The sequence below is a fragment of the Dermochelys coriacea genome, chromosome 3, assembly GCF_009764565.3.
Source record: "Dermochelys coriacea isolate rDerCor1 chromosome 3, rDerCor1.pri.v4, whole genome shotgun sequence".
Classification (NCBI taxonomy): domain Eukaryota; kingdom Metazoa; phylum Chordata; order Testudines; family Dermochelyidae; genus Dermochelys; species Dermochelys coriacea.
In genome coordinates, this window is record NC_050070.1 from 114,611,100 (window position 1) to 114,638,198 (window position 27,099).

Genomic DNA, 27,099 nt, shown 5'->3' on the forward strand with positions numbered 1-27,099 from the left:
CTTGTTTTCAGATCCACTAGAACTTTAGCTGCTAAGGGTATGCCTACATAGCAAAAATACTCCCCCCCCTCCCCCGCGCAAAAAAAAAAAAAACCCTCAGAAGTAAGTTTGTGGGGCTGGGTTACTGACTCGGGCTTGTGCAGTGGAGCTAAAAATACCAGTATAGGCGTCTCAGATCTTGGGCTCCACTCTGCGCCCAGACTTCTATGTTGCTCTTTTTAGCCATGCAGCACAAGCTTGAGTCAATTGGCCGGGCTCTGAGACTTGCTGCCGCGTTTTTTGTTGTTTGCTGTGTATTATACCCTAAGATTGCCCTGAGACCCTGGGTCTCCCAAAATAGTTTTCAATCACTCCCCTCTTTCCTTTGTTGGAAAGCTACCGCAGCATATAGCTGTAATAATGGTTCCTGCCTGAGTAACAGGGCAATTCGTTCACTGTAAACCAATTGCCTACAAACCATTTGTGTAACCTGGGCCATATCTTTAAAGGGAATTTCCAGATTGAATTTGTAAGACACCTTTCCTGATACTGATTATACAGTTACAGTTGAATCTCAGAGTTACAAATACCAGAGTTATTAACTGATCAGTCAACCACACATCTCATTTGGAACTGGAAGTACACAATCAAACAGCAGCAGAGAGACACAAAAAAAGCAAATACAGTACAGTACTGTGTTAAACCATAAAATGCTAAAATAATAAAGGGAAATCAGCATTTTTATTTTGCATAGTAAAGTTTCAAAGCTGTATTAAGTCAATGTTCAGTTGCAGACTTCTGAAAGAACAACCCTAATGTTTGGTTCAGTGTTATGAACATTTCAAAGTTGCAAACAACCTCCATTCCTGATGTGTTCATAACTCTGAAGGGGGTGGCCAACCTGAGCCTGAGAAGGAGCCAGAATTTACCAATGTACATTGCCAAAGAGCCACAGTAATTCATCAGCAGCCCCCATTAGCTTCCTCCCCCCACCCCCCCACCCTCAGCACCTCCTGCCTGCTGGCAGCCCTGCCAATCAGCATCTCGTGCCTCCTGCCCACCACGATCAGCTGTTTTGCAGTGTACAGGAGGCTGTGGGTTGGAGGGGTGAGGAGCAAGGGTGCAGCAGGCTCAGGGGCGGGGGCTTTGGGGTAAGGGGTGGAGTGGGAGCAGGGCCTGGGGTTAAGCAGTGGAAAGTTGCATCTGTAGCTTTAGACCCGGAGTCAGCTAGGCAAGAAGCCGCATATTAACTTCTGAAGAGCTGCATGTGGCTCCGGAGCCACAGGTTGACCACCCTGTTCTACTGTATTAGTCATAATGAAATCCAACCCAATTATTAGTTCATCTAGTATTTCAGCCACCTAGACTTCTTACTAGAATTTCAGAGTTTCCATCTTCAAACCCAATTTTCCCCGATGATTTTTGGACAGGTGCCCTTGCCCCAGTCACTTCCTCCATTTGAAACCAATTAGATGGTTCATATTTGGATTCCCTATACCCTAGCTGTTATGTCTAGTAACCATTATGTTTGAGCCCATGTCAATTATCCCTATACATATATCCGATCCTATTATGCACTTAATAGCCAAACTCCCGTTATTTGTTGTTTAACTGCCCAGTTTTAAACAAAAACTATGGGGCTGATTCTTGTACAGTAGAACTTCAGAGTTGCAAACACCTTGGGAACGGAGGTTGTTCGTAATTCTGAACAAAACATTTTGGTTCTTTCAAAAGTTTGCAACTAAGCATTAACTTAATACAGCTTTGACACTACTATTCAGAAGCACAATGCTGCTTTCCCTTTTTATAAGTCATTTTTTTAACAGTACTATATTGTATTTGTGTGGGGTGTTTTTGGTTTTTTTGTTGCTGCTGCTGCTGCTGCCTGATTATATATTTCTGGTTTCAAACTAGGTCTGTCGTTGATTGGTATGTTCGTAATTCTGAGGTTCTACTGTACCTCCAATCTATGCCCCTTCAACTTGATGCGTCTCCCCTGCCTATTTTCCACATTTGGAGAGGCTTTCATTAGACACTTGTGACAGTCTGTCTTGGCCAGCCTTAAATATATAACAGTACTTCTTTTTGTGGCCAGTTTTGTCACAGTACCAGCATTTAACAGAACTGTTCCTTTAATTTTTGCATTATTGCCAATTTCCCTTGTTTTACAAACCAAATTTATCATTTGTTCCAATAGTTCAATATGGTCATGAACCAGATTAGAATTCCCCTCTTCCACAGCCTCTCAATGTCTTTGGTCTCTTTGCTGATTTTGATCTGCAAGTCCAGTTGAACATCTGTAAATTGGTCCATTGCCAGACTATCCTAGAAGGCCTCAATGGTATCGGAATATGCTAAGAACACAAGTCTGCATAGGCCCTCTGCTAGTTCAGGTGAGGTTTCTTCTTTCCTCCTCCATTTAGACCTTAGCTATGCCCTGGCCAGCGCAGATTGATGGCTAGTTCCAAATCTCTTGTCAAAGGCTTGTTCTCCAGACCTAGTACTCGGTCTCATTTCTGGGTGTAAATTGTGTAATAAAATCAGAGGTGGACCACCCATATTGGCTGCAAATAACCCCCCTTCTGTCCCACCTCCCAGCCACTCGTTTGAGCTGTATGTTGAATTGAGTCAAATAAAGCCTCCCAAGGAGTTTTTCCCACAAAGATAGTGGGCTGCTTTGAGCAATGTCCCTATGAGTGCTCCACTCTAGATGCACTTGCGTCCCCTGCACCTTTGAATGGAGATTTCTCATAGGGGTGTCTGTTTGGCCCATATGTGTGCACTACTCAAACTTGTGCTCCATGCTGGTATGTAGCACTGTGTGAGTAAACTGCCTTCAGTTCTTTCTCAACCACATTGGCCTAAGATGGAGCCTTAACAGTTGTCCACATTGAGTTTTACCTCAACTGTGTCCCCTTAGCTCTTTTATTAGCTTTTTATAGTTCTTCGTAGTTATACTTAATAATTTTAGCTGTAGTAGTTTAAAAAAATTTATATATAGTTTCTCCCCTCCTGGGAGTTCTACTTTCTACTGGGAGGACATTCTCAATTCTCCTAGTTTCAAGCATTGCCTGTGGTATCATCAGGCAATCCCAGTGAATGATGGCCACTCCCCTGCATCCTGTTGTCTCCAGGTGTTTCATGTTTCCCATAAGTGCAACTTCTGTCTGGCATTAAAATTTAGAGCCAGAAAAAGAGAGATCAAACTTCAACTCGTCATGATAGAGAGCTCATTGTGTTTTGGCCTCTGATCCCGGCCAGGGGATCCCCCCCATACGCCAGTCTGTGAGTAATTCTGCTGCTTCTGCTGTCTCAGAACCACACTCCTTGAAGACATCTAAGAGGAAGACCCAAGATTCCTCCCATAAGACTCCTAAAGACCATCCCTTGAATTCTCCAGGTAAGGAATCTATTTCAAAGAAGTTGTGGTCTCCGATGACTTGGCCAGTTCCACACCCACTCCTTTCCAACCCAGTAACCATGAGGCTACTGGTTCCTCAGGTACCGAGGGCACACTCAAACCTAAAGACAGTGAAGTCGCAGACTCCAAGAGGTCATCAGTACTGTCAATGGAGCGAAGTGGTAAGAAGAGGATTACATCTTCTTGCCTGGTATTGAAGAAGCCTGCTCAGGCTCCATCTGGACTCCCCTTGGAGTGATTGAGATTCTTGGTACCGTCAGCTCCCTCAACCACTATCACTTTGGTGTATGCCATGGACACGGTACCGACAGCATTCATGGTACTGCAAGAGTTTCACTTTTCCCAAGACCTTGCTGCGTCCGAGGCACCCGACTCACCATTGCTTGGCTCCGATATACTCCAAGTACTGAGGACTTACAGATCGCTGGATATTTGTCCTGTACCAATGGTTTCTTCCAGTGTCACACCACTACAGAGTGATTTGAAAGAGGATAATTCTGATGAAGATCTTGCCTCAGTCTCCCAAACATCTTTGCAAGGCTCTCCTCTCCATTCATATAGAGGCTCTTTCCCAGAAGTCTCTGAGGAGGTTGTATCACTCATGAGAGACAGCCAAAACCACTATCTCACTGGTATGAACACCCATGGAGGCCTCCACCCTGCCACTACCTCCTTGGCCATATTGGGACCCTTGGGCGGCCTGTTACCAGCAATTCTCTGGGGCCTCGAGAACCACCTGTCACAGAGATAGACAGCCTCCCTCTCTCTCTCTACAAGACTGGAACCTAAAGAAGATTTTCTTCAGACTGCTGACTTGATTTTTTTTAAAGTCAAATTAACTTTAATTTTATAAGCTACCATCATTCTAAAATTAAAGGTGTTTGAAAGCTGTCCTTAAAACGGTTTAGTTATTTGCTTAAAAATCAGCCAGTAGGCTTTCTGAAAGGTCTGTGGGATAAGGAAGAACCACAGTATTTTTAAATGTTTTTAATTAGTTTTTCCCACAGAAGGAATTAACTATACCACCTAATTTAACATAAACATAACCAACTATTCATTTACAGTATGGTGGTGACTTTTATTTTATGAAACCATTCTGCACTTCCTTATTGGAAAGACTACTTTTTGAAGTAAATGGTGGGTGGAGGGGTGTAATGAAGTTTAAAAGTCCATCTTAAACAGATTTTTTTCTAACTTTTCAGTGATTGATGCCAGTAACAAACTACTTGCCTTTTTTGATGCATATAAATCCTTTATCTTCCATTTACAAGATCCAGAGTTACTTTAACCACTAGGCTTTCAGTGTACCTGACCAAGACATGTCAGTCACTGACATGGGAGGATGTGGCTACCCATACTGAAGAGCCTACTAGTTTTTCATTTAGTAACATATGGTATTGAAAAAAGAATTTTTCTTGTCCAAACTCTGTGTCTGTCTGTCTGTCTCTCTCTCACACAATTTTTGTTGCTGAAAAATATTGTCAAGAAATGAAGCTATTGCTGACATAATTTTAAGTTCATTTAAAAATATTTTTTTTCTCTCTGATGCCTAGAAGAACCTTTTTGTGCGTCAGAAAATGTTGCAAAATATGCCTGGGTCCCTCCCTACTTCCATCCTTTCTTCCCTCTGTCTCTGTGCACACATTTCCCTGCTTCTTCAAGTTTAGTTTGGCTGCTGTTTTTACTTGTGAACATCCTGTTGCAGAGCCTAAGGAAGTGGTGGGGGGGAGGGGGGGCGCTGTTTACAAAATAGTGAAACTAGCTATACAAGTACTGTCAAATGCTCAGACTAGATGAGAAGAATATAACTTTCTCTAATCTTTCAGTTATAATAGAGGTGTTTTTCTTCAGTTTAGAACAGTAAGAGCCTGTGCATCAGCACTGAGTGTCTTGCCAGTTATTAAAATTACAAAATTAAATACAAGCTTCATGCAGCAGCTTTAAATACAAATTATACCCCAAAGTCTCCCCTAACTGTCCTCAAAAGCCAGGTAAAACAAACCTGCAGAGTGCTGTGAATGATAGCAAATCCAGCCAATTTTGGACCAAGGTTGGAGGTTGTTCCTGAAGCCCATATGGATAGTAATCTGCCAGCAGCCCCTTACCCTTTATCCAGGGTATCAAGCATCTGCGTCTCTGCTTTTGTCTGTAGAAGTATATTACATGGGAGAAGCAGCCTCATTTACACTATTCCCAGTCTATTTGGGGCTTTGTAAGTGGAAAAACAATGCCTTGACACCTATTTGGAAGCTGTCAAGTAACCACTGAGATCTCGGTGCACAGATTTTACATGGTTTCTATAGAAGTCCTGCTTACCAGTCAGCTGACAGCTTTCTGTGCCAATTCTAGTTTCAGAATGGATTTAGACGTAGCCCCAGATGAAGTGTATTCGCATAGTGTAATCTTGAAGTGACACAGGAATGGATTATGAGACAAGATCTGTATCCAAAAAATGAGGTCCTTCCATATCGGTGTGAATGGTTCTTTTTTGCTTGATGCATTTTGGTAGAAACATAATCAGCCTGGATTGATGACTTCAAATAACCAAGGAAACAATGATATTTGTTGGCTTAATTTAAATTCTTTGTTCTTTAAATTTCAACTCTTTTTTAAAAATACACTTGCTTTTTTGCAAGTAGTACTGACTTGATGGGGTTTTTTTCTTAAAGGAGCCTGTGGAAAATAAAGAGTAGGTTTGGAGTTACTCTAAACTTTTTTTTTATACCCCTTGTGGCTTCTTGTGACACACATACTCCCCACTTGGTGAGTGCCAGAGAAGGTGAAATTTGATCTTTGAACAACGTTTTGTAAATACTAGTTTTGTGGGGACAGCCTGTTCTGTCCATAGAGGAGAAGCACACTGCCAAAATATAACTTTTTTTTTCTTCTATCCAGTTAATTTTTTTCTCTTTACTTCAAACTGTTAAAGGGCTGATAAATGTTATCCAGACATTACAGCTTGCATATTTGTTTTAATTGTTACAAGACTTTGGTCAGTGGGTTTTCATGTTATAACTATTTTAAATGGTTGGCTAGTAGTTGCTTTGAGAAAATGTTTTGATAAGATGCTTTGGCAAAACGTTCTGTAGAATGTGGTCAGTCAAACACTAAAATCTGATGCCCATAGCCTGTTGCTGCTTTGCAGTAGTTAGTGAACACTTTCTAAAGCTCAGTTATGTGACTGGAACAGAACAATGTGTGTTCCATTTGGAAGTAGATTCACAGCTTTAAAAGGCACCAGTTTCTAATTTTTTATTTTTTATTTTATTTTATTTTTGCATACATTGTGCTTTAGCTAGTCACACACAATATATTTTACTGTGAAGGTCCAGACTGCTACTTAAAATCTGTTCAGATGTTCAATCTGTTTTTCTACAAGGTGGAATATAAGTGGGAGTTAGGCACCTAACTCACTTGAGGTGCTTTTGAAAATTGCACGGTAAACTCATGTTGGCAGCAATGTATTTTTTTTCTATGAAGGAGGTCATGAATGGAGAAGAGTGGATGATAAAGAACTATTTGACAAAATGCTTAGTATAAATCCAGGGACAAACTTCTCTTGGTGAAAGAGACAAGCTTTTGAGCTACACAGAGCTGCTCTTCAGGCCTGGGCAACCAAAGACCTAAAGAATCTAGATGTGTATCCAAAAGATAAGGTCCTTCCATAGGTCTAAAGGAAGAGCTCTGTGTAGCTCAAGTGTCTCTCTCAACAACAGAAGTTGGTACAATAAAATATTACTTCATCCACCTTGTGTCTCTAATATCCTGGGATCTACATGGCTACAACACAGCCAATAGTGTAAATCCAGTTAGAACACACTTATGATGAGGAGCGCTACAACAAAGCCTTTATAAAGCAGGTCTCAGACTAATACAAGGATTGATAAACCAAATCAAATTCTTACATTTTGTTGTTAAATTCTCCTAGGTGTAAAACAGTTTATATTTCAGTCTGTGTGGTGGGATGGAAAGGAGTTCGCTTAAGTCCTCAACTGAAATGTGAGTTTGAGTCCCAGACAGTTAAGAATTGTGGTAACAGGAAGAATATATTCATAATGACAAACAGCAGTTGTCCAGACATATCCATATCACAGCTTCTGTTTTTGATATCAAACAGAAATTCCACTACAGAGGGTACAATAACTTTTCTCTTTTTTCTCTTGCCCAAGGTGACACATCATGAATTCTAAACAAATAAAGCTCCCTATATGATAACTGCTGCTGTTAATTTTAATCTCGAGTGATGACACACTTCTAAACAGGATCACAAATTTTACCACAGTAGTGCAAACTTTAGTAACACATGGCATGTAGCATATAGCTGTGAGGTCATACAGGTGTCTGCATATACTGTGTGTCCACGCTTGTTAAGAATCGGGTCAGTGGGTCAGATCCAGCCCAGTCTGATAGTGACCAGAAATGATTGCCAGTTGATGGCTGTTAGGCAGCCTATGTGCAATAAATTGTCTTGAGTTCTGTGCCTAAAGGATGCATAAATCTCACTGTGCTCTGCCAGTTGACACAGGAGTAGAGGCTGGCCTGATTTGCTTTTCCACAACCATTCCCATACATGTTTTCCCACTACCTTTGTATGGAACATTGTTCCTGAGTTGGTAAGGCCACTGTCAGATATGTGTTTTGCTGTGTGTTATACTTTAACCTCTAGACCAGGGCTTCTCAAGCTATCTGATGTGGGGGACTGGCATTTTTTTTTCCAACGTGCGCACAGACCAGCAGCCGATGGCTCGCGGACCAGCACCGGTCTGTGGACCAGAACTTTGAGTAGCACTGCTCTAGATGACACTCCCTCCTGTAGCCAGTAGAGGAACACAGGAATCCTGATTCCCAACATTTTTCTTCTCTCAAGCAAACAGTTGTGTAAACCATTGAAAAAGTGTTTTGCTTCCACCTCTACTAGCTGCTTCACATGAGCTTCTGCAACAGAGACCTATGTGGGGAGTATGGTTCCACAGGATGTAGTTGTAGTTGCATTTTTTTAAAACAGTACCTTAAAAGAATGTCCAGGTTTGAAAGTCAAGCATTCAAAAGCTTGGAAGTGCCAGAGTTAAGATTGCCAGTACAACCTTAATTCATCTCCCTGTGTATATGCATTAAAATGGTATTAGTTCTGCAGGGCTCCTACCTTGTCCAATGCAATACACAAGATGGACAGTGAATGAGGAAGAGATTGTCAAGAAGAGAGATTTTTCTTCTGTGTTTTGAGACCAGACTAGGACTGAAGAGAGCTCAATTCTGTTCTTGGCTCTGCTAGATTCCTATGTGGTGATAGGAGTATTCTGTATGTGTGTACGTGCGCATACTGCCACCCAGCAGCGGGCAGAGTGAAAGCATCATTAATTTTGACTCTTCCTAATTTGAGTGCTTGGCTTTGCAACCTTAACATTCTTTTACATAATTGTGTGTGTAATATATTTACAAGAGTTGCTTCATTCACCCTGAATGCAGTAACTTTTTAATACTGCACAGCAGTTTAGGATAAGAGTAATAGAACATCTGAAACTACAAGTGAATTTTAAGTAAATAATAAGCAGTGACTCAGGTTTCAATTTGGCTATGCCATCAAGGTTCAACCTTCCATAAATTCTATGGGACTTTCTGCAAATGTAAAAGCTTCTTTGTTGCCTGCAGCGCTCTAATGTTTTTTGGAGATCTCCCCAGATACTGACTAATCCTGATCTTGGTTAGCTTGTGAGATCTAAGAAACATTTGAGGTGGCATGGCTGCATGCTAGAGATTCATTAATTCCTAGAACGTTTTCATAGTAGGTTTTAGATATGCTGGTAGGACAGTGTGTGCAAGCTTGCATTACAACTGTTTGTGGGGTATTCCTGTTCTGTGGATAAAGCAGAAGTGTGCTTAACTGCAAATGTCTGTAAATCCTAGGAAGTTAACTTTAACAAAACACATTTCCCAAGAACAATTTTGTATTAAAATATTTGTCCTATACCTTTTTTTCTACAGTGTCCTGTGCTGCTCTGATCTGTGTGTTTTTTTTGTTTGTTTGCAGCAGATTTTAAAATATAATTTCTTGCTGTTGGAATAAGAGTTCTTCAGTCTATTTCTGGCAAATTTGGTTTCGCTACCAGGGCGCACAGAATAAAATGCAGAGTAGTATTGGTGAGGGAATAGCAAGAGAATGGAAATGTGAAAGCGAAGCAGCTGAAGGGAAATGATCATGTAAAGCAGAGAGCTAAAATAGTGGAAATGAATTTTTTTTCTTAATTTCACTTGTCAAAATGTATCATGGTACTATAGCCAACACACTTAAACATGTTTTTACAGCAGCTTTATTATGGAGAAACTTCTGGGAGAAGCTGGGATAAACTTCTGTGTTTAGGTTTCTTAACATTTTTTATAAAAGATTCTTAGGACTGTTTGTCACTTTCTAACACCTGACCTCCACTGTTTGCCGTAAGCCTTTTAAATTCAGTAATGAGAGTGTCTTTGGGCTAGAGACATGCTTTAGGCTTGTCCAATGAAATGCCATTCAGGTTCAGCGGAGTTGTAAACTTAAAATCACAGTTTCCCTTTTGTTACTTGCATGACTCTCAGAAATGTTGGCAATGTGCCAGAATAATAAAGAACTTAGATTCATGATGCTGCTGCTTTAGCAACAGCAGCAGATACTGTACTGGGATTGTCTAGGAGCTTCCAGAGCTTTGGAGTGGGTGGAGATCGCCCATAATTACTTTCTCCTGAAATCTTCATATGGCCCCAGTGGCCTACCATCTCTCCCCTCCCCCCCCACTCTGGGGGCATTTAAATAAGATGGGAGCTCCCCCCGTCTCCCAAAGGGGAGAGGTGGGCCAGACTCCCTCCCAACCATTCTTCCAGTCTGAGCACATGGCCTCAGAAGCCCATTGCCTCTGGGTCCACCACATAGGGCAAGATCTTCTCACCTCTTTGGGGGCGAGGAAGAAACTTAGGTGTTCAGTGGACCAGCCCATCAGATCCAGCACATGACCCAAGTGGCCCATTCCACCCCCACCTTCTTGGGATAATAGTTTGCTGCTGTTGCCGGCTAATGTACCTCAAATGGTAGAATCCTGTATTTGAAGATGGTATGAAGGATGAGGGAGACCTGCCCATAATATTTTATTAATATTATATATTCCATCTGTTTTATTATTGCGGTGTTTACGGTGAGGATACAGGGGGTTAATTCAAGAAGGGATTAGCTGCATTTAGGCAGGAGGGAAGATAGACTTGATAACCTGCTGCTCCATGCTGTTATCTGAGCCACCTAAACTGGTTTAACCAGGTTCAAGAGAGACAGAAGAAACAAAGGACTTGGTAGGACTTATAAAGGGACACCCTCCTTGAAGGGCAGGGATACAGAGGTCTTGAACTAAGGTGAACCAAGATTCCAAGGGTTAGTGTGTCTGGGATAAGAGTTTTATTGGGCTAAAAATCATTTTCTTGTTTTATGCTTTGTGTTCCTACTGTTAAGATGAAAAAAGTCTTTGTTTTGAAAGGCTTTTCAGGTCACTCTTATCCAATGATTACAACTCCCAAAGGGAAGATTGGCAGGTGCCAAATTCAGTTGGGCCTGCTGAATAATCATGGGTGTTACACAGGAGGCTATGGCTGGGGATCCAGTGGGGACTTGCATGGTTCCACCCAGAGAGAAGTGAAGGCATGCAGGGCCTGTCACCTGAAAGGGTGTTCACAAAGGCTAGAAGAGGGGTCAAAGGTGTAGTTAGCCTGCAACTATGCCACATGCATGAAGGGCAGATGTTAGAGTTTTATGTAATGTACATGATCTGGTTTTTTCTTTTTTAAAAATACTAGTAAATGGCATAAAAATCTACTTTAAAAGAAGGCTATTTAGGGCACAAAGTCAAACATTTGAAAGTCAAAAGAAATATGATATTCATCATTGCCAATGTAACTTAATTGTGCCTCTTGTGCATTTGCATTCTGACAGTTTTAAATTACATTGTATTTTTTCTACAGAAACACTGCCTCATTCGGTACACAGGATGGACACACAATGGAATAAAAGTTGCACAGGCAACCTTAAATCTGGTATTTCTTATGTTTTGAGTGCTTGCCTTTGCAACCCAAATAACTTTCTTTTAATGTTTTGTATGCAATTATAAATTTATATTGGTTCGTAGCTGTACCCTCACAAGTCTCATATTACAATATGCTTTTACCTGAGAATGGATTTTTGTCTTGCAGTTAAGATTCATTCTAATATGTAACACCCTAAAGGCTTTAATTCCAGTTCCTTTAAAGTAGGTCCTGTGTGATTATTATCATGGTTTTGATAACTTACGTTGGTAATCAGTGTCACAGTTCAGAGTGACTGCACCTTATTTCCCCCTCTGTGGTCTAGCAAGGACACTTGCTTTTAGGCTTTCGGCTCTCCACCATCACTGCTCATGAGCGGAGACATGTCTCTCTGCTTTCTAACCAAGATCTTTCCAGGCTGCACAGTTCTCAGCCAACACTGTTGTTCTGCAAACCAGATGGTCTAAGTGGCTAGTATCTGCACTTTGGTTCCTCATCAGAGGCTATAAACAAGGGGTGGGCAAACTATGACTCGTGGGCCAGATGCAGCCCACGAGCCATTTTAAGCCCGCCCACGAGCCGCACCACACGGCTCGGCCCTGATCTGGCCAGGGCGCTGAGTCAGGGGCCGGACTGCATGACTCCTGGAAGCAGCCGCATGGCCCTTCTCCAGTGCTAGCAGGGTCAGGGGCCACTCCACGCATAGGAGCCAGAGAGGGACATGCCACTGCTTCTGGGAACCACGGTGCCACCCCACAGCCTGCACCCCCAACTGGAACCTGCACCTCTTCCCGCACCCCTGCCCCAGCCCTGATCCCCCCCTCCTGTTCTCCAAATCGCTCGGTCCCAGCGCAGAGCACCCTCCTACACCCAAACTCCTCATCCCAGCCCCACCCCAGAGCCTGCATCCCCTCCCATACATCGACTCCAATTTTGTGAGCATTTGTGGCCCGCCATACAATTTCTATTCCCTGATGTGGCCCTCGGGCCAAAAAGTTTGCCCACCCCTGCTATAAACAGTTCAGTTGCCCACAGTTACAAGTTACCACACAGCCCTTTCTAAGCAAGCACATTTATCCTTAAGGTGATAGCATTACAGAGAACATATTAAACATAATAAAAGAACCTACAGGCATGCTAATAAGCTTACCAGAGATCACCCCCAACTCCAAAAAGGAGTAAATAATATGATGCAAGGTTTACATTTGGCCACAACTCCTCCCTAGGGAAGTTGTATACAATCGTACAATAATACATAAACTTTGCTTTTAATACAATGGACTCCAAAAAATACTTACTTCAATGGGTTTTTCAATGGGTATTCGGTGAAATTTCCCTGTCTGTCACAACCAGCACTCTATATTGAGCCTGTCACTTGATCAGCAGTACTGCTTCTCCTTATGGCTTTAATGTGAGGAAAATATATAAAAAATACTGCATATTAGTATTATAACTGTGTAGCTGCAGTGAATTATGAAGTTATGATTAGTAAATATTTTAAAATATCATTGAAGAACAGTGTTTAAAGTTATGCCACTGTCATTAACATATATCCATAATGTTGTGTGTCAAAGCTATTTTTCTGGCATACAAGCCATGAAAATAAGGTCTGTGTTTCAGCTGTTTGAAAGAATGCCTGTCCCCATGTTAGACTTGAGTTTAAAAAAAGATGAGCCCTATTTCTGTTGCCTTAGAACTATGAAATCTTGGTTTCCTATACTCCTCCACAGCAGTGTTATGACCTAAAAAATGAATATTCCCCTTGCAATGACCAACGGTGTCAAAGTGACTTACTGTCTAGAATGAGGATGCACCTCCATGGAGATGGAGCATTAAATGGAAGCAAAATTTTGAAACTAAGTAAAGACAATAGACATGGGTTTTTATCAAATGTATCAGTTTAAATCAAATAAAAGCTAACTTTTTCCTCAAAAAACCTTATATTCTGTTTCTATAAATTATCCTTGCCCAAAGGAGGAAGGGGCATGCGGCTCATGCATTTTTCATATCTTCATATTTTCTGTTTAAAATAAAGAAGCAGGTTTAATTTTCCTGTTTCAGGAGCATAATTTTTTGAGTTGGACTGTTTTTGTATTCTGTGCCCAGCAAACCTTTTTTTGTTGTTGTTGTTCCCAAAATGTGCTAGGTGCTAGGCATATAGATAAAAGAAGATTGTCTCTTCCCTTGAGAACCTGACTTTCTGTAGAGGCAGGTTGTTATAAAGCACATTAGATTGCCTTCTGGCTTCCATCAAGATAATTATGGTGCTCTCCTGATTTTAAAAAAAGATAAATTCTGAAGTACATGCTGTTTTTCAGATTAGTTTACCTGGGGAAGTTTTAGGGATCTGGAGAAAAGAGTATAGTCTTTGACTTCAGTTTTCCATTGGGAGTTATCTTTGTTCACTAAACATTTTAAACACTATAATACTTTTTTAGTTTGAGGAAGTAGAAAAGGTGCCTTAGTCTTAGTGCCACAGCTTGCCTTGCTCCAAATGGCAATGAAAGTGTGCTTTGTTGAGAGGGACTTAAATAATCCAGACATTGTGTAATATGGATCTTACAGTTTATTACAGCACATTAATATTTATACTGTTACATAACTTAGCTTGTGAGTTAGATTTTAATAAATATGAATGCAAAAAAACCTTACTTTTGGAGAAGCAGACAAGCCAGTTGGTATAAACTGTTCTTTGAATCCTTCTAAGTGAACTTGTACTTTTGTACAGCAATTTTATGGTATCAATGTGACACTAAAGTATCATTTAGAAAAATAATCATCTTAATTAAGATAATTTGTTAGATTTTATCAACAATCTGAAAACCCTTGTTTACGGTGGTTTTCAGCCTGTGGTCTGAGGACTCCTGGGGAGATCCGCAGACTGTTTAAGATTTCCAATTGCCATTTGAAATTTTTTTAGGGGTTCGCAAATTTAAAAAGATTGAAAACCACTGTGCAATTGGACAAAGACGTTCTAGTAGGTTAAAGTACTGCATATGTTTAATTGTTGCAAAAGAAATAGCTAAGTACCATAAATACCATAAAACTATTTCTGTAAGATGTGAAAAAAGTGTGTGTGAGAGAGAGAGCTTGCTGCAAACTAAACATTTCTTTGTAGAATCTAAAGAGGGAGAAAAATATTAAGAGGAGGAAATTACTGACATCTTACATTTAAAGACAATCATCATCAGATCCTGAGGCATTTGAGCTGTAGCCTTTCAGCTACCTATCTCTCTGTATGTAGCTGAAATGTTGCTATTTGAACCACTAGAAATACTGTTGCACTTTTGTTGGGTATCCGCACTAGCACTGTTGTATACTGTTGCATTTCTTTGTGGATTCCTGTCCCACAGTTCCAAGCATAACTCAACATAACAGTAATTTCTGGGAAATGTAGGCTTTCTGAGATACTTAGGAAAATTTTGAAAAAAGTCAGGAAGTGCCATAAGTCATCTGGTGCTGGCATTACTTTCCAGTCCTCTACTCAAAATGGAGGGTGAGGATAAGGTGAATGCTCAGCTCTTGCTCAACAAAAAAATTTTCTGCTGGAGATTTTGAAAAGCAGTGTCTAAGGTGCTTTGGTAGTGTAGTAGAGAGTGTTCCAGAAGCACTTCCAGAAAATGGGATGAGCTGCATGCACAGATAGTCATGCAGTGGTTCTTTTTATCTGAGTAAACAACTGTGTGGTGTATTTCTGGATAATATGCAGCAGGTAAAATGCCACTACTGCTGGGATCAGACCACAAGCAGAGACTGCTGGACATAGTTGCTCTTATGGTCTGGGATAAACAAGAGAGCATGTCACCTGTGGTGATTCCCATCTCTGCACTTTGCTTTCATTAGTGGATGTTACACAAGGTCTGAGGCCCAAAATCAGCATGAGAGTCTAACATTCATTTTTGTACTACAAACTTCACAAGTTTAAAAACTGAGTTGTTTTACAAAATACTGTTCTAAAAAGGCTTTTCACAAAACACCACTACAGTCTATCTTTCCAGCTCTGTCTTAAAACAAAGATAACTCAGTTTCAACCATTTTTGTGCAGAGTGGTTTGAAAAGTCCAGATAAAAGGTTGCAGAAGAGAACATTGTATATTTGGGGGGGAACAAATTAGGTTGCTGCTGAGGGTGCTGAGCAATACATTTTCATATATTTCATATATATCCTGGCTTTAAGTTTTCTTGATCAAAAGTATGTATGGCGCTTCTTCCTAGTAGGTAGGTGCTCCCTATGTAGGCTTCTACAGCAGTATAGAGCTAGGACAACCTCCTTTTAAAGACTTACCAGAACTTCCCAATGAAGAGGCAGGAATAGACAGTTTCTCATGAGCTTTCTCTGTCTTATGCTTTTCTAATTCTTGGCCTCTGCAATGAGAGGAGAAGGGGGGACCCAAAGACCAGCTCAGCTGACTGTCCTTCCATTTCTCTATTCCCCAGACATCCACCAGTCCAAAAGCTGTGATGGTTTTGTAAGGAAACCAGGCTGCACTTTCTCACCAAGTGTATGCATAGATCCATAGTTTCATTGTATGCTAAAAGGCACATAATCAGTTTTCTGCACTGTTTAGCTGGGAGATCTTCATATTTACAAAGCTTTAGGTATTGGACTTGGACTGTTCCTTGGGCATAGCTTTTGGCAGAAGGATCATCAAAGACCTGGCAGAGAGTGACATTTGTAAAAGGAAACGGAGTACTTTTCTTACAGCATGCTTCAGAGGTTGCAAGAATTGGCTGTCTTACTCCTCTTAAGAGTTTCTGAGCACCTATGTATTCTGTGTCACTTTTCCTCTGTCCTCTTAACATAAGATGAGGAAGTGCCTTCACTTAGAAATTGAAGATTTGTACTCTTAGCTGTAAATTTCACTTCTCGAGAGGGCATGTCCTGTAGTCTCATCTCACTCTATTTTGGGAGATGCTCTTAGCAAGGCTCAGAATAAATAGTCATTGTTAAAGTCTCTGGTTCCTGTTGGCACTGGTGGTTGTTAAATTTAATTTTGAGAAAGTATTTTTTTCATCTTTACAATTCATTCCAGCTGACTGTGAATGGACATGTCCTAAAGCAAATGTTGTAAGGAGAGGGGCTCGTTGATCATACGCTGCTGCTTTTACATCTGTTGGGGGAGGATGCACCCACTAGGAAGAACTATCAAAAATACTCTTCTGGATGTTCCATTTCCAAGAAGAGAAATATATAGGTAGCAGACAAATTTCCTATTAATGTCACAGGTGACACTGACAGGTTAACTGTTACATTTCACTTTTTTAAAACATAGGTGGTTTTAGGTTAAATAGGAGTGATGTATTCTCATGTACCAAAAACTCACCCAAAACTATGCACTGATTTTTAACTGAATTTGTTTTAAAGGACCTCAGATGGAGGCTATGTCTACACTGACTCCTACTTGGGTACTGGGTATGCACTCAAGCATGTATTCCTTGTTGAGCTGAGTGTCCAGATTTGCTGTGCTGGACATGGGTATATGCTCTGTACCTGTGTATATCTGTGTCCACGCTGCCTTTTTTTGGTACCTAAGATTAGGAGCTAGCATTTTAGGGGCGATATCCCAGAGTTCTGTGCGTCACAGGAGACAGTCTAGGATCTGCTTTGCTGTATGTTGGTGCTACTGTAGACATCTTCACACATTTATAGAGCAGTTTCTGCTCACCCCTCTCTCCTGCCCAACTGAGTTGAGGATATGGAACCAAGTAACTTGACAATGTGGTTCTGCTCCCTCTCCTTCTCATAAGACAAATGCGGGCATTTGTGTTGCAGTACGCGACTGTCGAGAACCTTGGGTGAATGGACTCGGATCTTTCTCACCCACCAAAGACAGATGACCAGGATAAGTGATCCACTGTTGCCCCATTCAGTCTGTGTCCATGGGTGGGCTACCATATCTGGACCAGGAGAACCAGCACAATGTGTTAGGATCATGTCGTCTTGAAAAACTGGGATGACAAGCAGTGGCTGCTGAACTGCAGAATGAGGAAGCAGATATTTATGGAGCTCTATGGGGAGCTGGTCCAAACCTTACAGTGGCAGAAAACTCAGTTCCAGAGATCCATACTGGCACAGAAGATGGTGGCTATTGCCTGGAAGTTGATAATGCCAGACAGCCACCAATCAGTGAGTCACAAACCCCTTTGGGGGTAAGGAAGTCCACTGTGGGGGTTGTGGTGCTGGTTTGTGAAGCTATCAACAATCTCTCATCTACCCACGGATGGTCACTATCACTGAAATTCCAGAAATTATAGCTGGGTTCCAGAGAATAGGATTTCCAAAACTGCCTGGGGGTCATCACCATACTTTGCCTGCTGAAAGGAGCGAGCACATCTGTCAAAAAGGGTTACTATTCACTTGTTCTTCAAGGCTTAGTGAACCACAAAGGCAGGTTCATGATTGCTAGTGTTGGACACACAAAAAAAGATTTATGACGCCAGGGAGCTGAGGCTATTGGGACTATACTTGAGGGGAGGAAGGGACTTTATCCCCCAGAAACAACATGGTTTTGTATGGTATCTCTGTAGCCACAGTTATTCTGGGAAACGTGAAACCCTGCCCTGACACTGACAACCTGGCAAAACAGGAATTCTTCTTCAAATTGAGCAGCTACAGGATGGTCGTGGAGTGTGCTTTTTGGTGATTGAAGGCTCATTGGAATGACTATGCCCTGCTTGGATACCATTGTGGCCGGCAGAGCTCTCTCCTACTGACAGAGCGGATATTCTGCATGCCTGACAGTGGCAAGGCTTTAGCAGCACAGCTGTGCCGCTGCTCAGTGTAGACATAGCCTACACCTTGAAACAGCGGACAAGCAGTAAAAACACTAGGGAACATTCCCATTCCATGTTTCAATGCAAAGGTTTGTTCCCTCCTGACTACAGTCATTAGCCAATCCAATCATTTAAGTAATGACTCTCTATAGTAACTGGGATAGGTGCCTCCCCAGATCTAACACCTTCTGACACCTTCAGTGTCTGTGATTGTTTGCAGAAGGCGTCTGTTTAGTCAGATTGTGCTTATTTCATTTTGTGTTAATGTTCACAATTGTTAACTGTGGTCTGTTTTAGGGGGATTACTCAGGGCATGGCTACACTTGCAGATGTAGAGCGCTGTGAGTTAAACCCTCTTTTGCACTGCACCATAGGGAAAGCACTGCAATATGTCCACACTGACAGCTACAAGCGCACTGGCGTGGCCACATTTGCGGCACTTGCAGCGGCATTGGGAGCGGTGCATTGTGGGCAGCTATCCCACAGAGCACCTCTTCCCATTCTGGCGCTGTGGCTTGTGGGAAGGGGGCGGGGGGTGCAGGGCATTCTGGATCCTGTCCCAACACCCTGTGATGCATCGGTTCGCATCCCAGCATTCCCTTTGCTTCTGTCCACATTTAGCACCATCTTTCAACGTTTTTTGTACTGCATGCTCTGTCTTCCCTTTCGGTCTGCGGGAATGGACCCCGAATTGCTGAGGAATTTGCTGATGAGTCTCGCCAGTAGGTCACGTTTGGCAGTAGTTACTCCTTAAGATCCAAAGTGTCAGTGAGGACTCCGACAATGATATTGACTCGAGTAACACAAACGACACGAGTTTGCTTGTGGCATTCACACATACTCACCACCATGGAATGCCGCTTTTGGACTTGGGAACAAGCACTGAGTGGTGGGATCACATCATCATGCAAGTCTGGGATGATGAACAGTGGCTGCAGAACTTTCGGATGAGAAAAGCCACTTTCATGGGACTGTGTGAGGAGCTCGCCCCCACCCTGCGGCGCAAGGACACGAGATTGAGAGCTGCCCTGATGGTGGAGAAGTGGGTGGCTGTTGCAATCTGGAAGCTGGCAACTCCAGACAGCTACCGATTTGTCGCTAACCAGTTTGGAGTGGGGAAGTCGACTGTTGAAATCGTGTTGATGCAAGTTTGCAGGGCCATTAATCGCATCCTGCTCAGAAGAACCATGACTCCGGGTAATGTGCATGACATTGTGGTTGGCTTTGCACAAATGGTTTTCCCTAACTGCGGAGGGCTGATAGATGGGATGCATATTCCAATTCTGGTGCCAGCCCACCTGGCCTCCGAGTACGTTAATCGGAAGGGCTATTTCTCTATGGTTCTCCAGGCGCTTGTGGATCACCATAGGCGTTCCATTGACATTAACGCAGGCTGACCCGGAAAGGTGTATGACGCACGCATCTTTCGGAACACTGGCCTGTTCGGGAAGCTGCAAGGCAGGACTTTTTTCCCAGACCTGAAGATCACTGTAGGGGAAGTCGAAATGCCCCTTGTGATCCTTGGAGACCCTGCTTACCCTTTAATGCCAGGGCTCATGAAACCTTACACAGGGAGCCTTGACAGCTGCAAGGAGTGGTTCAACAGGCTGAACCCGTGCAGAATGACTGTGGAGTGTGCTTTTGGCCATTTAAAGGGTCTCTGGCACTCTCTGTATGGGAAGCTGGACCTGGCTGATGACAGCATCCCCATGGTTATATTCACATGCTGTACCCTCCATAACATTTGTGAAGGGAAGGGTGAAAGATTCACTCAGGCATGGAACTTGGAGGTTCAACACCTGGAGGCTGAATTTGAACAGTCAGAGAGCATGGCTATTAGAGGAGCCCAGTGCGGGGGTGCAAGGATTAGGGATGCTTTGAGGGAGAAATTTGAGGCTGAAAGCCAACAGTAATGTCTGGTGTGGTGCCCTGTATGGAAGTGAAGTGTGGTAGAAATCTGTGTTTTGCTACGTATGATACACTGACTTGCAGTGCCTGTTGCTTTCCTGAGCGAAGGTTTTTCTTTTACATTATGCAATCATAAAGAACGTTTTCAAAGCCAAAAAATCAATTTATTGAGAAACATAACACAGCTGTGTGGGAAACACAAAGAGGTGGGGTGGGAGAATGGTACAATCACAGATTTGTGTATGTCCTTTCTGGAGTGCTGTGCAATGAGTGCTGCACTTCAGGATGGCTATACTGCATGGTGATGGGGGTTGAGTGCAGTGGGTAAGGGTTGTAGTTTTCAGGGCTGGGTGGCGAAGCAGCGGGTGATGGTAAGAACCTGGATGTTGGAGAAAGTGGTTTGGAGGTGACATGGTAGCACAAGGGAAAGTTTTGGGACAAGGATTGCAGCGGGGGAGGGCGCGGTAGTGCTCTGCCTGCATGGATTCGAGCGCCTGGATCGAGTCCACTTGGTGCTCTGTCATGCTTATCAGCCGCTCTGTGCTTTGGTGCCAGCGATCTGCATTCTGCTGGCGGACTCTCCTTTCACTGTCCCGCCACTCCTGCACTTTATTTTCATTAGTTGAATGCTGCATGACTTCATGCATCATGTCCTCTTTGCTTCAATGTGGCCTCTTCCTGATTCTTTGCAGCCTCTCGGCCGTTGAAAACACGGACGGCTGAGATCTCAAGGTTGGATCTGTAAAGGCAAAATGCAACACTTAATAGAGGCAGCATTGTTCACATCAGACAGAGCAATGATTCCCCTGTACTCAAGGGCAAGCACAGTATACACAATAGCATAATTTGCCTGTCCCAAAGCGAGTGCACATAACCCACTGTGAGTAAGCACAGGGTCAAGCGTGACTGATTGTTTCACGGCTGTACTGTCCTCTGGGTTTCTGTGCCTTGGGGAGAATGGCAGGGGGCCCCTATACTGAACACTGTCCCCACATTTTCCACAGGAGTTCGTCCTGGAAGATATCTCACTGCTGAGGGTGACCAGGGAAGCAGGGGAGGGTCTTCTGCTGTAAAGTGGCTTCCGCCCTGGTCCATATGCAGCTTGCCTGTGTGCAGCAGTGGTCCCCCTGTCCCTCGTGGCGCGGACAGGTTAGCCTTACTGGGACAAGGAACACAGTGGCTCTCCCAAAAAACCTGCGCAAGCGCATTGCCCAAATTCTAGCCAAGACCTTTGAAGAGATCACTGAGGCTGATTACTGCGATGTGACAGAGCACATCAACACCCTATTCCGCATCTAGCCTGCACCGAATAACTTTCTTCCCAAAATAAAAGCCGCTTACCGGGAACCTTCTCTGGTGTTTTGTCCTTCCCCAAACACCTGCCACCGTGACTGGCTACCTTCCTCCTGGCTTGATAACAGCTCCTGGCCGCATGCATCTAGGGTTTCCGGGGTGTCTTCTTCTGCTGGAACACCCTTGCCTCTGCTTTGCTGCTGCTCCTCCTCCTCCTCCTGCCTTGTTGCATTGGCCTCTGAGGTGTCCATGGAGGTACTCAGCATAGAGGTGGGGTTGCCCCCAAGTATCATGTCCAGCTCTTTGTAAAAACAGTAGGCCATGGGGGCAGCTCCAGAGAGGCGGTGCAGGGGGCAGGCCGGGAATGGGGAACCGCAGCCAATGGGAGCTTCGGGGGAGGTACCTGGAGGCGCGGCCTGGGCAACACAGACTCCTGTGCCCACCCTGCCCCCCCGTGCGTGCCGGGCCATGGGGAGCTGGCGAGTTGCAGAAAATAACCTCATAGGCCGCATGTTTGAGACATCTGTCATAGATATCGGGGTTGGAAGGGACCTCAGGAGGTCATCCTGTCCAACCCCCTGTTCAAAGCAGGACCAAGCCCCAATTTTTGCCCCCGATCACTAAAGGGTCCCCTCAAGGATTGAACTCACAACCCTGGGTTTATCAGGCCAATGCTCAAACCACTGAGCTATCCCTCCCCCTTGCCCCTTCAAAGTGGTTATGGTTTTTGGGAGGAGCAAGGGGGGGAAAGGGATATTTTTAGCGCTGTTTGATATGTTGTGGCAGTTGCTTTGTTTTTCCTGTTTTGTTTTGCGAATCCATAAGGAAGTTTATCAACCCTTCCCTTACCCCAGTTAATAAAATGACCTGTTATTTCCTTGCATGTTGCACTTTCAGTATGTGTTGGTTTACTTATATTCACATGTACTTGGACAGGGGAGGTTGAGGTGGTTTTGGGAAGGAAAGACACCAGACCTTGCAGTTTTCTGCTCCAAAGAGTTGTGGGACCAAAAGGGGCGGGGGGGAGAGTACTCTTGCATCACAACCTGAATGAGGTCCACAGACAAGTAAAAGTAACATTTATTTAAACTAATAGATGTAACATAACACTGAACATTTTTTTTTAAAGGAACTGTGAATGAGAACAGAATGGATCAGACTCCCTGAAGAATGTTAAAACTTTACTGCCTATGATCCCTTCTCCTGGGCCTTGATCTCCCATTCCCCCAGATAAGGGGTGAATGGTTGCGGGAAAACATTCTGAAGGCACAAATGTGGACATCTCCTTTTCAAGGTTTGGGGGCTGGACATGCGCTGGGCTTCAGGTGTAGTCCAGTCTTGGCTCATATTTCCCCTCCTTCGTGATCACAGGACTTCCCCTGCTTGGGATTTTAGGTGCTGGTGCAGGGTGTTGTGTGCATGCAGTTATGCGCCTCCTCCCTCCCCCCATCACTGTCGGGATTGGGTCCTCCACCTCAACAGGATAAGGAAGAGTAGCTGGAGAAGGAGGTGGAGGTGCCAGTTCCTGGACATTGGCAATGGCTATTGCAGCAGGCAGGACCTGAATCCATTCCACCATTGTTTGTATCATGCTCCCGGCCTTTTGGGCAGGTTCCCGTTCCCTGTACGTGTGTCCTGCTCCAGGAACTGGACCATTATAAACTCTTGCCTTTGGAAAAAATGTTTTTTATGCTCAATAGCCTTTTCCTCAGAAAGTCAAACTGTTACTGGCGCCTTCTGTCGATCCTGATGAGCAGGTGCTCCAGTGTCCTTCTCAATCTTCCTCTACTGTCCCTGTGCTGTTGCTCCTGGCCCCAGGCAGAATGAGTTCATGCTCCTCAGCCGAAGGTCTTGCCACTTTAAACACAAGAGCTGCATTATATTTTTTTTTCTTTCCTTGGAAAGAATCCCCCCACATAGCATAACTAGGCTGTGGAAATCCACAGTATTGATACTTTTCAGCATTTCTAGAATGCAATTGTTTCAGTATCCTTGGTTCTCAGACAACTTTTGTAGCCCTGGAGAAAGGAGCAGCTGCTGGAAATGGTAGGTAGTGCAAACTTCTGGTTTTTAAAAATTCAGTGTCTTAAAGTGTGTGATTTGGCCAGTCGGCTGGAGGGCTGCATTTATTTCAGGTGTAGCCTTAACGGTTCTCAATTTCTTCTCTTAAGGGTGGCTATCAATTGGAGAACATTGAAGTTTTGAAAGTACGAAACTGGAAAAGGGAGTGGTTTTCCGGTCCTGTGGTGGGGATGCAGCAGTCTGTGCAAGAGAGATGTGTGTCCTACTTGTCAACTCTCTACGTTGTTAAATGGAGGGGTTTGGTGAGCTATGAAGGCGGACCAAGCATATTTGTGCTGCCATTGAACCTTAAAAAACAGCTGGAGTTTCTGCTGCACCAGAAGTTTGCAGACATATACTTATGGGACTGAGAGGCAATCCAAATGGAAATAGATCATATTTTAAGTGACTAGATGGAGCCTACCTGGAGGGGAAGAAGCGAACGACCTGTCCCAAACCTACAGCATCAGGAAATCTGTCCCCTCCCACAAGGTGAGGAGAAAGGAACAGGGAAGGAATCCCATTGCAACTGTACTGTTGTTTCTGATCAAGACTGCAAACCACTTGGCTTCCTGCTGCAAAGAGGCACCATGTTATGTTTGTGCAGCCAGTGGAGTGGATCATTCATCTGCCCCCCCTTTCTCCCGGCTTATGTGGCATGGCTCTGAGTGAAGGGATGCCAGACACCAGGGCCTGGAAATGTTTGAAAACATTTGTATGGAGTCACAGGACCACTGATCTCTTTGAAGAAGCAAAGGTTCCCCTTGTCCCTCCCATATGTAACCAGCCCTAGTACAAAATCAACTCCCACCTTCCACACTTACCCTGTTTATAAGGGTCGGGGTTACTGTAGGGAAAGCTCATGGTCTTGAAAAGGAGAAGAAAACAGTTGTAACTTTGGAGAACCGTTACATTTGTACAAATGTCCTGTCCCTAAACCAGATCTTTGTACTCTGTCCCTTGCTATTTCCCTGTTACCCAGAGGCAATAATGATAGTTTGTTGATATTCTGTTCTGTAGCTTCTGTCAAAAGTTTTATAGTGGTTTGTTGTAATTCAATAAAATGTAGAATGTACAGTTGTCTTGGTTGGGGACTATTTGAGAGATGGGGAGAAGGGGAGAGTGGCATTCCAGTCCTGCGTGCAGCTGCAGAGAAAGAGAGGGAGGGGATGGTGGGGAGGATGAGGTTTTAACTTACCATCCTCATGTTTTGGTTCCTTCTGAGTCTTGGGATCCTCTGGCTCATCAGGAGGAGCTTGCTGAATCAGCTCTTCCAGGCAGAGGTGAAGGATAACATGCTCTTCTTCTCCTGGTCTTCCAGGGCTGCCGCCTCTGCAGTCCCGGCTCCCTCCATGCCTTGGCTTTCATCAGCATTTCCTCAGATGATGAGGCCGGTGGATTTGAGGAGGGGATCGTTCGTATGTGCTCGGAGCTGTGGAGAGCACCTGGTCCAATTCTTTGAAGAACAAGTGTGTTGGAAGATCCCTTCTGGAGCAATGGCTGGAATTTTTTGCCCTCTAGTACAGAAGCCTCCAGGCTTGATTATTCCTGGCACTGGGCTGGAGTGCGGTGAATGTTGCCTGCCCCAGCCTTTCCAAAACCTCCTAGTACAAGTGCAAGTTCCCAGTGCTTTAGAAAAGTTGTAGAGGACAGTGAACTTCAACCACCCATTTGATAAGCATGCAGGTGTGCTCATCTTAGCACGTGGCTGCTTTCAAGTATGTTCTATGGTCACTTTATGGGCAAAAAGAGTGCAGCAGAAAACTGTTCTGAAGTGGTGAGTGTAGCTCACTATTACAGTGAGAATGGGGGGACAAGAACCTTTATAGATTTGGGTAAGAGTTGGGCAGGAAAGGGTTCAGTGCATTGTGGGAAAGGGGCTGGAGAACTAGTAAACTCTTGAGACAGTACATGTCTCTGACCCCTGTTACAAACTGGCATGGGACTGCCACAGCCCCAGCCATGTTCATACCCACACCCCTCAGGCATGCTAGCCTTCTTGCCCTGTAAATGCCTTGAAAGCTGGATTTCTGGAGTTTAGGTATGGACAGTAGGGGGTCCTGGCACAACCCTGCGCTTGCACTCGTATTCAGTCACCAGCATAGATGTAGTTGTGATTTGTCAGTTTCTGGACTTCTGAGCCACCACATATCTAGACAGAGCCACCAACTTATTTGGGTTCAGAACCTTGCTTCTGAAATCCTTTCTTGCCCGGTACATCTTTCCTGTACTTGAACTCTAGTTAGCTACTCTTCTGACTTGACAAAAAGTTCAGAAAATCAAAGATTACAGAGGCAATTGTACTACATTAGTACAGGTCTAGACTTCTGAGTCCTGTTAATGTGTGGGGGAGAACACTGTTATCTTCTTGAGCAGGCAGAAAAGAGGCTTTGCAGATAACTAGTTATAAACAAAAACCACTGTAAGATGGGGTTTCATAATGGAAACTTTGCCAAATCTTTAAAGTGGTCTCTGGCTACTTTTTTGTAGTACTGAAGGACAGAAATATCTGCTTGAGTGTGGGAGTATTGTATTAGTCCTAGAATTCCATAATATAAATTGAACAATCCAAAACATACATTAAAAACAGTAAAGACTTACTGAGCAAGAAGCAGGAACATGACACAGTAGTGCCTGGCTTGCTTAAGTTCTGATTCAAATATTGAAGAAATTTCAGATACTGTACATGGAATGGGAACAAGTCAAAAGTATAAAGTTCACTCAGTTTTTCCACGAACTTGCACAATGTAACAAGATATATGGAGAATTATTCCACAATTTTAGATCCTGAAATTGTAGGTCAGTATGAATGAGAGCTAACTATATATTGCATAACAAAAGAAAACATGCAAATTACTGCTTTTCCATATTTTTAAGTCTCACCTTTTCGGTACCTACCCAGTTTTGTCTATTTTTGAAAGAATTGGCTATATATTCAACTTAATGTAACACATCTTCAGTGACAGTAGTGATCCAAGGATTTTAAAATTATTTTTCCTTATAAATATTAAAGTCATACAAGTCTTTCTTTGGCACGGTTCATTTGGATGCTCACCAAACTGATCCCAGCGCTTATATGGAGAGCTTCTAGCATGTTAATGCAGCCTTCTGAAATAAAAAACTGAAATTTCAAGTAGTTCTGACATTTTCATAGGTAGAATTTGCTTGACTATCCAGATTTAAAAATGTTAGAGCTGTGTCCAGATTGTAGCCAACTTTACATCAGTTTCATCATGGAGGTGCTTTGTAGCAGCACCATGAGGGATATGTTCTAAAATGAGGCATAGATCTTATTTTTTCTACAAGTAAGTGGCCTTTCGGTGTGTAACTACATACAGTACTTGGATCTTTTAAATTTTGTATAAAGTTTTGGTTTGATTTCTCCTAAATTTTTAATAAGGCTTCGAAATTTTGGCTTTAGCTGAATTCTTTCCTTGGCAGTCCAGCCATTCATTGTAGACTGATATCTCTCAAATAAAATGGTTTATATACACAAAATTTAATAGTGTTGTATACTTAGTAGGGTTTAGTTCAGTGTGATGTATATATTTTTTTAAATTGAATTTCAGGCCATTATTCATAAGCTCAAGTCTGTTAGCTATTGCCAACAGATAAACTTTGTGCTGT

The 27,099-nt window shown here is 43.2% G+C and overlaps 2 protein-coding genes across 16 annotated transcripts in view; one reads left to right on the forward strand and one right to left on the reverse strand.

Moving 5' to 3' along the window:
• The window catches only part of LOC122459441, a 63,560-nt gene extending 41,825 nt beyond the window's left edge, over positions 1-21,735 (reverse strand). The window contains exons 1-2 of the mRNA XM_043511484.1: positions 21,460-21,735; positions 20,809-20,857 (exon numbers count right to left, since the gene is read on the reverse strand). Of these exons, the coding sequence (XP_043367419.1) occupies positions 20,809-20,857; positions 21,460-21,734 (324 nt within the window). The 5' untranslated portion in view covers position 21,735. The remainder of the gene's footprint in view (positions 1-20,808; positions 20,858-21,459) is intronic.
• The window catches only part of TAB2 (TGF-beta activated kinase 1 (MAP3K7) binding protein 2), a 144,712-nt gene that overhangs the window by 42,580 nt on the left and 75,033 nt on the right, over positions 1-27,099 (forward strand). The window lies entirely within an intron of this gene.